This window comes from Gopherus flavomarginatus, chromosome 1 (assembly GCF_025201925.1).
Source record: "Gopherus flavomarginatus isolate rGopFla2 chromosome 1, rGopFla2.mat.asm, whole genome shotgun sequence".
Lineage (NCBI taxonomy): Eukaryota > Metazoa > Chordata > Testudines > Testudinidae > Gopherus > Gopherus flavomarginatus.
In genome coordinates, this window is record NC_066617.1 from 249,977,391 (window position 1) to 249,991,711 (window position 14,321).

The 14,321-nt window shown below is 43.5% G+C and overlaps 1 protein-coding gene across 8 annotated transcripts in view; it reads right to left on the minus strand.

Annotated features, from left to right (window-relative positions):
• Positions 1 to 6,735: 6,735 nt before the first annotated feature.
• The window catches only part of TSGA10 (testis specific 10), a 101,234-nt gene continuing 93,648 nt past the window's right edge, over positions 6,736 to 14,321 (minus strand). For all 8 annotated transcript variants that reach the window (XM_050931713.1, XM_050931740.1, XM_050931721.1 and 5 more), the window contains one exon: positions 6,736 to 9,823. In XM_050931713.1, coding sequence (XP_050787670.1) covers positions 9,799 to 9,823 — 25 coding nt within the window. In that variant the 3' untranslated portion in view covers positions 6,736 to 9,798. The remainder of the gene's footprint in view (positions 9,824 to 14,321) is intronic.

Sequence of the window (14,321 nt, forward strand, 5' to 3'; positions counted from 1 at the left end):
CATGTTAATTCTCTCAAGCCTTTCTATTCCAGAGACTTACAGGTTTGTCAGTTTACAGTCCAGGGAGATGATGCTGAGTGGCCTGACGGTGTCTACTACGACGGGAAAAAAGACGGTGGCGTGGAAGAGGTGAACCTCTCAACCACCCTGGAACGTCTGCAGCGGCAACAAATCAAGGAGCTGTGCACTAGCTTCGCCCCATTGTTCTCAGCCACCCCAGGACGGACTGAACGGGCATACCACTCCATTGATACAGGTAATGCTCACCCAATCAGAACCCCACCCTACCGAGTGTCTCCTCATGTCCAAGCTGCTATAGAACGGGAGATCCAAAACATGCTACAGATGGGTATAATCCGCTCATCTACCAGTGCATGGGCATCTCCAGTGGTTCTGGTACCCAAACCAGATGGGGAAATACGCTTTTGCGTGGACTACCGTAAGCTAAATGCTGTAACTCGTCCGGACAACTATCCAATGCCACGTACCGATGAGCTATTGGAAAAGTTGGGACGTGCCCAGTTCATCTCTACAATAGACTTAACCAAGGGGTACTGGCAAGTACCGCTAGATGAACCTGCCAAGGAGAGGTCAGCATTCGTCACCCATGCGGGGGTGTATGAATTCAATGTCCTTCCTTTCGGCCTTCGAAATGCACCCGCCACCTTCCAGAGGCTGGTAGATGGTCTACTAGCTGGACTGGGAGAATTTGCAGTTGCCTACCTCGATGATGTGGCCATTTTTTCAGACTCCTGGCCCGAACACCTACTACACCTGGAAAAGGTCTTTGAGCGCATCAGGCAGGCAGGACTAACTGTTAAGGCCAAAAAGTGTCAAATAGGCCAAAACAGAGTGACTTACCTGGGGCACCAGGTGGGTCGAGAAACCATAAACCCCCTACAGGCCAAGGTGGATGCTATCCAAAAGTGGCCTGTCCCACGGTCCAAGAAGCAGGTCCAATCCTTCTTAGGCTTGGCCGGATACTACAGGCGATTTGTACCCCACTACAGCCAAATCGCTGCCCCATTGACCGACCTGACCAAAAAGACCCAGCCAAATGCTGTTAAGTGGACTGATGAGTGTCAAAAGGCCTTTACCCAGCTTAAGGCCATGCTCATGTCTGACCCTGTGCTCAGGGCCCCGGACTTTGACAAGCCATTCCTAGTAACCACAGATGCATCTGAGCGTGGTATAGGAGCAGTGCTCATGCAGGAAGCAACAGATCACAACTTCCATCCTGTCGTGTTTCTCAGCAAGAAACTGTCTGAGAGGGAAAGTCACTGGTCAGTCAGTGAAAAGGAATGCTATGCCATTGTGTACGCCCTGGAAAAGCTACGCCCATATGTTTGGGGACGGCGGTTCCAACTACAAACTGACCATGCTGCACTAAAGTGGCTTCATACTGCCAAGGGGAACAACAAGAAACTTCTTTGTTGGAGTTTAGCTCTCCAAGATTTTGATTTTGAAATTCAACACATCACAGGAGCTTCTAATAAAGTTGCTGATGCACTCTCCCGTGAGAGTTTCCCAGAATTCAGTAGTTAAAAAGTGTTCTTAAAATGTAGCAGTCTGTTAGTTATATACTTAGGAGTATATGTAAAGGTGTATGTGTTGTATTAATCTGTTTATTTTCAAGTTCTAGAAGGAAATCGCCGCCAGTGAGCTTCCCCACTGTCTGCAATTTGGGGGGCGTGTCATAAACAGATAGCTAAGGGTTAATGTCTCTTTCACCTGAAGCACCTGACCAGAGGACCAATCAGGAAACCGGATTTTTTCAACTTTGGGTGGAGGGAACTGAGTGTTTTTGTCTTTGTTTTCTGGCTGCCTGCTTGCTCTGAGCTTTGGAGAAGTAGTTCTACTTTCTAGTCTTCTGTTTCTAAGTGTAAGGACAAAGAGATCAGCTAGTAAGTTATATGGTTTCTTTTCTTTGGTATTTGCATGAATATAAGTGCTGGAGTGCTTTGATTTGTATTCTTTTGGAATAAGGCTGTTTATTCAATATTCTTGTAAGCAATTGACCCTGTGTTGTATCATCTCAATACAGAGAGACTATTTGTATTTTTTCTTTCTTTTTTATATAAAGCTTTCTTTTAAGACCTGTTGGAGTTTTTCTTTACTTCAGGGAAATTGAGTCTGTACTCACCAGGGAATTGGTGGGAGGAAAAAATCAGGGGAGATCTGTGTGTGTTGAAGTGGCTAGCCTGATTTTGCATTCCCTCTGGGTGAAGAGGAAAGTACTTTTTGTTTCCAGGATTGGGAACAGAGAGGGAGATTCACTCTGTTTGGATTCACAGAGCTTGTGTCTGTGTATCTCTCCAGGAGCACCTGGAGGGGGGAAGGGAAAAAGGATTATTTCCCTTTGTTGTGAGACTCAAGGGATTTGGGTCTTGGGGTCCCCAGGGAAGGTTTTTCAGAGGGACCAGAGTGCCCCAAAACACTCTAATTTTTTGGGTGGTGGCAGCAGGTACCAGGTCCAAGCTGGTAACTAAGCTTGGAGGTTTTCATGCTAACCCCATATTTTGGACGCTAAGGTCCAAATCTGGGAATAAGGTTATTACAAGGCATAAACAGGCTTTTGACCAGGGAAAGAGGAAAGCATGTCAGTGAACCCAGGCAGTGACCCATGCAAGAACACAAATATGACAAACAGGTCCATCTAGGAAGTTCCCCACTGCTGGAAAAATCGACCTACACACATCCAGTCAAAGAGATCACTCCTGGTGACCTGTGAATGAATGAACTCCCTCACAAATATTCGTAAGTTCTATCCATCAGTCCAGGGAGGACAAAACCTGAGCTGGTACTTGAACCATCACGTCCATGTGATGATGGGCCAGTGAGTACGCCGAGGCTGCCCAATGCTCTATATCACTGAGGTGCAGAAAGATATGCCGCACCACATAAATCAGTGGTTCCCAAACTGTGAGGTGCACCCACCCCAGACAGGGCTGGAGCCAGCCCCTACAGGCGTAGGGAGGTAGTGCCACACTTCCAGCCCTGCTCTGCCCCCAGACCTCAGCTGTACTTCTAGGCCCAGCTCTGCCCTCATTCCCTCCTGACCCACAGAACAGCTCTGACCCAAGCCATAGCTCCATTCCTCCCACTGGGCTCTCCTCTCATTCCCTCCCCGCCCCCAGACCAGTTCCATGCCCCAGCTGCAGCTCCGCTCTGCCCACATTCTCTATCTACCCAGTTGCAGCTCTATTCCAGTCCCTGCTTCACCCCCAGGCTGGCTTCACCCCCAGCTGCAGCTCCACTCCACCCCCTGCTCTGCCTCTAGCCCAGCTCTGCCTTCATTTCCTGTCTGCCACAGCTCCTCCCACATCCCCAGTTCTGCCCCAGCTCTACCTTCTGGGATATTGTTTTCTTTTTGGGAAAGATAGGGAGCATTTAAAAATCAGTCATAACAAGAAACTAGCTCCAACCTTTACTGTGGAGTCCCTATTGCCACATCAAAAGATGAGTCAAGAAAGCAGTTCTGCTGAGTAAGGAGTAGTTACGTTTTTACACAGTCACTTTTTCTGGCCATACATTTAAAAAGAAAGTATTGAAGTGCATAGGAAATAGCCACAATCTTGTCTAAGGGCAGGTGCCCTTTGGAATAGCCACATTTAAAATGTTACAGTAGTGTAAGTAGATTAGCTCATCCATATTCAGACAATCTTCTCCCCAAAAGGCTTCATTAAGAACTATGCATATGCCAAATTAAGACAGCCTTTACAACAGAAAAAATATTAAAAGGTGCAAGTTTATTTACTGCTTTGTTCAAGCAAAAACTGGCTTTGCCAATTTAAATTAAGTTTGACAGAAACAACTGCAAAAATATAGTATAACAATAAAAAGAAAAATTACATGAATAGCAACTCCAGAAAACCTTCACTGCTGCTATTTATTCCCTGTTCTGTTTATTTTGCCATTTTTTCTGGATCTGCTTGTCCTGCACCTGGGAGCAGAAGATCTAAGAGAAAGGTAAACTTGAGAAGCACATTGCTCAGCAGCCAAGTTGCGGGGCAACTCTGACAACAAAGAAGATTCTTGCTTTCTTTATGTTCTATATATAATTGCAGGGGTATATATTTCATCAGTTATGAACATATTTGTTCTTCCTCACACCTCAAAGGAAAAAACAAACACTGGGAGTGTCAGTTGTTAACCATTCCCATATGAGAAGGCAGAGGTAGGAAACCTCAGACTAATTTCAGGACCAATCTGATCCTACTGAAATCAGTGGTAAAATTGTTTCATGGACTTCAGTGGGAGTACGATCAGACCTCAAGCCGCAGAGAGCCAAGGTGGAAGCAAATTACAATATGGTAGAAAGGAAGACCATCTAGCAGTGGAGGTTTTTAGATGGGAACGTTATATATCATAACTTTTTCAATTTTTCTATTTGACTATTTATAAAGTTAAGTGTATACATTCACCGACTTTTACTTTTTTACCTTCTGAAAGACATAACTGTATTAAAGCCTTACTGACATTGACTTAAATGTGTCAGCTAAGGATACGTTTTTAAACCCAATCCAACCCAAATTACATGTGCCATGACATAAGAAAAATAGAATATTTTCTTCAACTCATCCAGATAGAAATTTTTTTTCCTTTTGAAAAATGTCCCAAACTCAAAACCCTTCCTGAACTTTCTGGTGCAGGAATCCTTTTCCACATGCTCAGGCAATCACACTTCTTGCCACCACCAGAGTTACTAATTCATTCACTTCCCTTTTATACAATGTCTCTGCTGGTGATCAACTAGAAGTTGCAGAGGTTCATATAAAAGTATTTGTTTAATATATAAGAATATACTTTCCCCAAACACCCTATGTCTTGTGTAATTAAAGTAGTTGTGAATTAAAGATTTCACTCCTCACAGATCCTCCAGTACAGATCAGTGAGACGTGTATGTAATTCCTTAAGCCCTTGGGGTGCTAGATATCAAGTATATATTTTTGTTAAAACAATTTTATTCATATTGAGATAGCTTCCCCTTCCATATCATGTTATTAACCCTCATTTAAATCCTTATTTAAAAGCCTTCCCCATGCATTCATGAATGCTTTCTTAACATCTTTTAAGGCTTGAAAAATCTCATTTCTGAACTAAACATATTTCTATTTCCATAGGCTTAAGAAGAGGCACCTTACCTGGAGTGGCCCTGTTTGCTGCTGCAGGCCTTGCTGCTATGTAACACTCTATAGCTTGTACTCAGAAGGAAGGTGCATTAATATTGGGCTGGACTAGCTGGTGAGATGTAGACATCCTAATTCTGGCATCAGAATTCTGCTACCAAAGTAATTCTAGACTGTGGGCATTTTATCTGGTGAAAAGCTGAAGCTAAAAGAAGCTGGCTGAGCACAGGCAGGAGAATTTGAACTGTCTCTAGAACAGTGGTCTCCAGCCTTTTTAAGTACAAGATCACTTTTTTAATTTAAATGCAATCCAGGATCTACCCTTCCCCGAGGCCCCACCCCGCTCACTCCATCCCTCACCTCCATCCATCACTCTTTCTCCCCCACCCTCATTCACTTTCACTGGGCTGGGGCAGGGGTGTGACTCTGGGCTGGGGCAGAGGGGTTTGGAGTGTGGGAGGGCAAGTCCTGGCTCAGCCTGGGGCAGGGGTACAGGAGGAGGTGAGGGGTGCGAGCTCTTGGAGGGAGTTAGGGGGCTCCAGGCTGGGGGTACAGGAGGTGGTTTGGGGTGTGGGCTCAGGTCTGGGGCACGGGCTCAGGGGTTCAGGAGGGGGTACAGAGTGCAGGCTCCCAGCAGGTGGCAGTTACCTGTCCAGCCCTGCACTGCTCCCGAAAGCTGCCAGCACATCCCAGTGCTGTGACCCCTGGTGGGGGCACCTGACTCTGCACGCTGCCCATCCCTCCAGGCACCATCCCCACAGCTCTCATTGGCCGCAGTTCCCAGCCAATGGGAGCTGTGGGGGCAGTGCTTGCAGGCAGAGTGGCGCACCGAGACCCCCTGCCTCTGCTCTCACCTTGCAGGGATGTGGAGCGTGCCTTAGCCCTGCTGCACCACTGGATTTGTAGTGACCGGAGATTGCAATTGACTGGCAGAAGCTCAGTGATTGACCACTTGATGACCATTGCTCTAGAAGCAGCCAACAGCGAGAACTTTCAGGGGAATGAGAAAAAATTAATCTGGTAATTGGTCAATTTGCTTTGAAACAACAAAATAAACCCCATTGGTCCAGACTGTTCACATGTTAATAATAGTCTACTTGCAGGAATTGTTAAAAATATGTTGAAATGGTTTCTGTGTAGCAGGGTGCTATGAATTTCTCCTGCTGAGTTTCTGGAATTATAAAGGTAAGGAGAACAGTGTTTTATATAAGCCACTTCCCTCTGAAAAAGAAAATCAGATGAAGCATGTGACATGGACTAAGGTGAGAGGCACTTTACTGTTAACTGTGGCTCCTGTTAATAGTAAATGATGTTTAAGTAAAATACCCCCTGTTGGCTTACCTTGAAATGGTGTCCACAGCCTTGAGTAAGCAGAACCCAGTAAAACACAAATCACTGGATGAATTAATCACAAATTAACCGAGAATAGCTGCTGATCAGATAACAATTTTTCAAGAATTCCTTTTGAAGTACTTTAGCATGCTTTGTTACACAAACTCAAATACATTTTATAGCATTTCATAAATAGCTGAGAAAAAATTAAATAAAACTTCAACAGATTTAGTATGATTTTATTCATTCTAGAAAATACAATTATGTTCTCAAATTCAAATCTGTAAAAATTACTATTCCTCAGATTGTTTGCAAATAATAAAATGATTAAGTGAAATATGAAAGCATAACAAACATTACAGTATTAAGTGTGCCTAAATGCCACATACAATATACCAACAAGAAACAGAAATGATAAATAAATGGATTATTTTCATATGTTTATTTCCAAACAAGAATACTATAATAAAATGACAAGAAAACTGCCCTACCACCAAGATCCCACAGTATGGGGAAAGATAAACCACTGCAAAATGTTATATAAACATTTAAATCTTGACACATTCAAAATTCTTCCCTGTTTTAAGGAGTGAAAAGAGATATGTTATTAAAAAGATTAAAAGGCTGCTGTCAGAAATAGGAGAAAGCTATAAATACTGTCCTGGTTTAGTTCATTACACAATTTTCACTTAGGAAATTAAGCAAAGTTTAACATGCTTGAATGAAGTAACAGTCTCAAGACTTTTAGAATATACTGTTATAGCATACAGTGCTCAGTGAACTAATACCATCCAAATCCCCTCATCTGTCTACAGCAGAACAAAAATCTCAGCAAGGTTTTAGTTTTTTAAGTTACACTGGTGATTCACAAACTAAGGCCAGGTCAGTTTATTTCTCCTATCTTTTTTCCCTCTCCCCTCCATTTCATTCTTTGATCTCAATTTCAGTTAAATGCAGTGATGGTGCCGGTACCAGCCAATAGATCCTGTCAAAGCTCTCTCTTATTTTAATATTGTATTTTTTAATGTGCACAAATTTAGAGCAACTAAATGCTCCTGGAAACCAGGCCTAGACCCATCCCAAATTCATGACTAAAGGCCATCTTCTGTTATGTTCCTCCTGCCCATCCATTCCACTTCAGAAATCTTAGTCTCTATGTACAGTCTATACTGCAGTAAGAGTAGCAGTAAGAGGTCCATGTATATAGGGGAATATTAAATTCTGGTTTGCTGAGTGTTTTCTAAACAAAGGCCAGCCCTGAACATTATTATGGAAGTGTCACATCTAATGCTTTTATTTTGAAGCAGTATTCTCTTAATCTGGCTCTAACTAGTTCTGATTAAAAAAGGCAATACCAACAAGTTAATTAAAATAATCTTTTTGATGGATAGTGTAACATCATCAATCAACTGATTTTTCTATGCAGTCACAGAGCATTGTTTCTATTAACATGAATACTTGAAAATTTATGTTTCTTGGGGTGGACCTTTGTATACCATGTACAATCTTGAGGATACCTCATTTTTTCTTACTTAACCTCTCCCTCTTCATGCTCTATGTTACCCACATTAGTCTTATGGATAAGGATAATCAAATTCCCTTCAGATCCCATCAACAATGCTTTTTAAATCAGACTGCAGCCTCAGTGTTGAATGGCACAAATTATTCCTTCTCTCTCATATTCTGGAGCTGAGTGCAGAATTCCCAGCCTATTAGCAGCCCAGTGAGCAAAAGAATAATACCAAGGTCTGATCCCACAGCCCTTATTCATACCAATAGTTCCATTAAGGCTAGTGGGACTACTCATGCGGCTAAGTACTAGTCACTTAAATAAAGATTGCAGAATCAAGCCTCAAAAATTAAACCCAGATCTCCCAAACAGAAGATTAGAGAATTGTAGCTAGAAAGCAAGGCTAAACTTAAGCATTTTTGTTATAAAAATATATATCACAAACAATTGTTTTTGCACATTATTCCTCAAAATACTTTTTAAAAAGTTTTTTTAAGAATGCTTTGTTTTACTATAAGAAGTTTTATATATGTGCTATACTACTAGTAGGTTTTAGAGGAAATGAGAGGCATTTGAAAGCTGAATTTGAAAGCCATCACAAGTGATGTATGTATGTGTATGTATATAACACATACCAGAGTAAACCATTAGAATGAACAATCCTCCCTACCCCAAAGAAAAGACTGACTACACAAAACATTTTCAAAAGGTTTCGCTGTGTTTTTATGGTCACAAGGGTGAAGAAGTCTCCATAAAAGTTAAGGGAACGGGCCAAATGGAAAATCATTGGAAATAAAATAACAGCATTATTTTTCACTGTTTCCAGACATAGAAATGGTAATACACCCAGACAGGTTATAGCAGGGAGAAAGTTTTACTTAGGCTTTACAATTCATATTCAATCCATGTATAGTGATAGGTTTATAAAATGATTTGGAAAAGTTGAATAAAACCTGTCAAGCCTGCACCTCAAATCTGAAGAGTGCAAAAACTTGACATGGATTAACAAAGGTCACCTAGCCCCTAAGATTTTTATTAGTTTTCTTTTAAATTTTAAGCAAATTAATTTAAAATACAGATATCTTTACAAATAAAATTTATCTACATTAATAAACTTTGATAAGAGGTTAGCACAATTGTAATATGCTCAATAATTAAATACTCCTTCCAATCATAGTATGCATATATTTGTAACAGACACTTATACTAATATTCATAGATGGGTAATAGATTTACTGGCTTTGAAATAAAAATGAATAAAACCTGATGTTAATCCCAAGAGTATCAAAATGCAAAACTAAGGAATTAAGAGAAGAATGTGCCTCATCTTGAAGAGAAGGCTTGGCATGTGCTTTCAAATGTAAACACAACAACATACTTTGGCAAAAATACATCCAACCTAAAAAAAATCTGCATCCAAATATCTGTTGTAAATTTTGTATGGTTACACTCTTCTTCATTTTCCCTACTACTGTATACATTTTTAATAGGGGAACATACAAACTTTTTCCTTTGCACACTATCAATGTACAGATGCAGCTGTGTGCATTTCTCCTTCTATTTCCTGAAATGGGTCATTGTGATATGGCACTAAATAATAAAGGTTAGCAGTATAAAAAATACAGAACATCAAGACTGATTTCTTTCCATTGACCAAAATAAAAGAATTTCAGATTATGTGCTCTCTTACATTGGTATATTAACGTATATTTAACGTAATTTAACAGTCAGCAGGGAAAAACAATTGTTTAACAAACGCTGAGTTCATTTTAAACCTACAGTTTTCCAGAGGATGTGCCGATTCAGTTCATGTCATCCTGAGTAATGTTAGAAGTCCCTGAATGTAGAATTCCTACAAGAGAAGAAAAAGTGTGAAGTTGAACTGTTTTTATATTCACTTAATATAGAAACCCATTCAGAGGTTAAATGTGTGCAACGTAAGTGCTTAATCCTGCAAGCGCTCTTTGTGTGTAACTCCCATTCACTTCAACAGGGATTCCTTTAACAGAGGATTTGCAGGACTAGGCATTAATAGCCCAATTTTCAGAAGTAATGAACACCCAAAATGCCCACTGAAGTCAAAGGCAACTTTGGGCTCCTTCTACCATCTCTGAAAAATCAGGCTACAAGTGCCGTTCCTACTTCCTGATCAGGACAGTAGGTACACAACATTTGGGTTCACTTTACAGAAACAGAAGAGTACTACTTTACAGGCAGTGGAAACTCATGAGATAAATGCACTAAATATTATGAAACCAAGATATCAGGAAAGGAGTGAAGATGATGAAAAAAGTAAGAGGGAGAAGACAATTATTGTCTGATTTACTTCTGATGTTCACAATCCCACTGAAACAGAAAGATGTTAATTGGCTGACTTAGGCCTGGTCTACACTATGTGTTTATACCGATTTTAGCAGCGTTAAACCGATTTAACGCCGCACCCATCCACACTACGGCCTGGTCTACACTACGTGTTTAAACCGATTTTAGCAGCGTTAAACCGATTTAACGCTGTACCCGTCCACACTACGAGGCCCTTTATATCGATATAAAGGGCTCTTTATATCAGTTTCTGTACTCCTCCCCAGCGAGAGGAGTAGCACTAAAATCGGTATTACCATATCGGGTTAGGGTTAGTGTGGCTGCAAATTGACGGTATTGGCCTCCGGGTGGTATCCCACAGTGCACCCCTGTGGCCACTCTGGACAGCAATCTCAGCTCAGATGCAGTGGCCAGGTAAACAGGAAAAGCCCCGCGAAATTTTGATTTTCATTTCCTGTTTGGCCAGCGTGGAGCTCTGATCAGCACGGGTGGCAATGCAGTCCCAAATCCAAAAAGAGCTCCAGCATGGACCGTACAGGAGATACTGAATCTGATCGCTGTATGAGGAAACAAATCTGTTCTATCAGAGCTCCATTACAGAAGACGAAATGCCAAAGCGTTTGAAAAAAAAATCTACAGGCTACACAGTGCTGCGTGACAAGCGTAACGGAAAGCCAGAGACTCAAACGGACACTCATGGAGGGAGGGAGGGGGTACTGAGGACTCCAGCTATCCCACAGTCCACAGCAGTCTCCAAAAAGTATTTGCATTCTTGGCTGAGCTCCCAATGCCTGTAGGGTCAAACGCATTGTCCGGCATGGTTCAGGGAATAGCTCGTCAATTTACCCCCCCACACACGTGAAAGAAAAGGGAAAGAAATCGTTTCTTGACTTTTTTCAACGTCACCCTATGTCTACTAAATGCTGCTGGTAGACGCGATGCTGCAGCAGTGAAGAGCAGTATCTGCTCCTCTCCCCTCCCTGGGGGCAGATGGTGCAGTAGGACTGGTAACCGTCCTTGTTATCAACCCGTGAGTGCTCCTGGCTGGCTTCAGGTGAGGCTGGCCGGGGGCGCCTGGGTGAAAATAGGAATAACTCCCGGTCATTCCCAGTAGATGGTACAGAATGGCTGGTAACCGTCTTCATCATAGCAACTGGGGGCTGAGCTTCAATCAGCCCCCTCCCTTTCATGTGAAAAGAAAAGATTCTGTACTGCCTGGACTATCATAGCAGTGGGATGCTAGGCTCCTCTCCCCCACACTGCTTAATGTCCTGCCTGGACTATCATAGCACCAGGAGGCTGCCTCCCCCTCATTTTATGTCACTAAAAACTCAGTGTTTCTTATTCCTGCATTCTTTATTACGTCATGACAGAAATGGGGGGGACACTGCCACGGTCGCCCAGGAAGGTTGGGGGAGGAGGAAAGCAATGGGTGGAGTTGTTGCAAGGGCACCCCCCGTGGATGGCATGTAGCTCATCATTTCTGCTGGATCTGACACAGAGCAGCTGTACTCTCTGATACACTGCTTCTCTAGTACATTTGCCCCATATTCTAGGTAGGACTGACTCTATTTTTAGAAACCATAAAGGAGGGATTGACTCGAGGAGTCATTCCCAGTTTTGCTTTTGTGCCCCCGGCCGATCTCAGCCAGGGGCACCCATGATAGCAGCAGACAGGACAGAAGGACAGATAACCATCATCTCATTGCCAAATTACACTGGCAGCAGACGGTACAGAACAACTGGTAACCATCTCTGCTATCATGCAAAAGCAAATGAATGCTGCTGTGTAGCTCTGGAGTATCGCCTCTGTCTGTGGCATCCAGTACACATACGGTGACTGTAAAAAAAAGAAAAGATGAATGGGCTCCATGGCTGCCGTGCTATGGCGTCTACCAGGGCAATCCAGGGAAAAAGGGCGCAAAATGATTGTCTGCCATTGCTTTCCCAGAGGAAGGAATGACTGATGACATTTACCCAGAACCACCCGCGACAATGATTTTTGCCCCATCAGCCACTGGGCTCTCAACCCAGAATTCTAAGGGGTGGGGGAGACTGCAGGAACTATGGGATAGCTATGGAATAGCTATCCACAGTGCAATGCTCCGGAAATCGACGCTAGCCTAGGACCATGGAGGCACACCGCCGAATTAATGTGCTTAGTGTGGCCGCGTGCACTCGACTTTATACAATCTGTTTTATAAAACCGGTTTATGTAAAATCGGAATAATCCCGTAGTGTAGACGATGCCCTTTAAATCGATATAAAGGGCTCCTTAAATCGGTTTCTGTACTCCTCCTCAACGAGAGGAGTAGCGCTAAAAATCGGTATTATTATATCGGATTAGGGTTAGTGTGGCCGCAAATCGATGGTATTGGCCTCCGGGCCGTATCCCACAGTGCACCACTGACCGCTCTGGACAGCTATCTGAACTCGGATGCACTGGCCAGGTAGACAGGAAAAGCCCCGTGAACTTTTGAATTTCATTTCCTGTTTGGCCAGCGTGGAGCTCTGATCAGCACAGGTGACCACGCAGAGCTCATCAGCACAGGTAACAATGCAGTTTCCTGAGAATAGAAAAAGAGCTCCAGCATGGACCACATGGGAGGTACTGGATCTGATCGCTATATGGGGAGAGGATTCAGTGCTAACAGAACTCCGTTCAAAAAGACGAAATGAAAAAACTTTTGAAAAAATTTCCAAGACCATGAAGGACAGAGGCCACACCAGGGACTCAGCGCAGTGCAGAGTGAAAGTGAAGATGCTCAGACAAGCCTACCAGAAAACCAAAGAGGCAAACGGAAGGTCTGGGGCAGGGCTGAAAACATGCCGCTTCTACGCTGAGCTGCATGCAATTTTAGGGGGCTGCGCCACCACTACCCCCCCCATCCTTGGATTCCATGGTGGGGGTTGTAATCTCAGCCATACCTGAGGATTATGCGGACGGGGAAGGTGAGGAGGAGGAAGAGGAGGACGAGCTTGAAGAGAGCACACAGCACTCTGTTAGCCCCAACAGCCAGGAGCTTTTTCTGACCCAGACGGAATTACCGTCCCAGCCCTCCTAAGCCACTAGCCCAGACAGTGAAGCCATGGAAGCGACCTCTGCTGAGTGTACCTTTGGTGAGTGTACCTTTGTAAATATAAAACATGGTTTAAAAGCAAGCTTTTTTTAATGATTGATTTGCCCTGAGGGCTTGGGATGCAATCGCGGGCAGTAAAGTTACTGGAAAAGTTTGTTAACATGTCTGGGGATGGAGCGGAAATCCTCCAGGGACATCTCCATGAAGCGCTCCTGGAGGTACTCCAAAAGCCTTTGCAGAAGGTTTCTGGGCAAGGCAGCCTTGTTCCGTCCACCATGGTAGGACAATTTACCACGCCATGCATGTAGCAAGTAATTGGGTATCATTGCATGACAAAGCATAGCTGCGTATGGTCCCGGTGATTGCAGGCATTCAAGAAACATGCGTTCTTTATCTCGCTTTGTTATCCTCAGCAAAGTGATATCGTTCATGGTAACCTGGTTGAAATTCAGGAATTTAATTAAGGGGACAGCGATGGTCTTTTTCTTACAGGGGTGTTTGCCTGTTGCTTACAAGAAATCCTTCCTTGCATGTAGCCAAGCAGGGGGAGGGGAGGAAGGATAGCGCTGAGCTTTCTCGCGTTTGGCTAGCAGGAATCTTCCCAGCTACCAGCCACGCGGTGGGGGGGTAAGGGGGGTGATTAGCAGTGATCTTCCATGATACCAGCCATGCGGTGGGGGGAGGGGGTAAAGAATTGGAGGGGGGGTGGGGGTGGCTTCTGTGAATGGAAGTGAAGGCTGCTGAAGCTGAAAGACAATGGCTTACCATGGCCGCATGCAAGCTGAATTCTGATGCCCGGACCTGCATCTGTGGGATCTGTAACACCAGAGCCCAGGCACTCAAAGTTAAGATGCAAAATGCGACCTTGTAGTGAAATCACATGTGCTGTGTAAAGTGATTAGTGCTGTTCACTGTGAAAGAGTATAACCATTGTTCTGTAAAATGTAT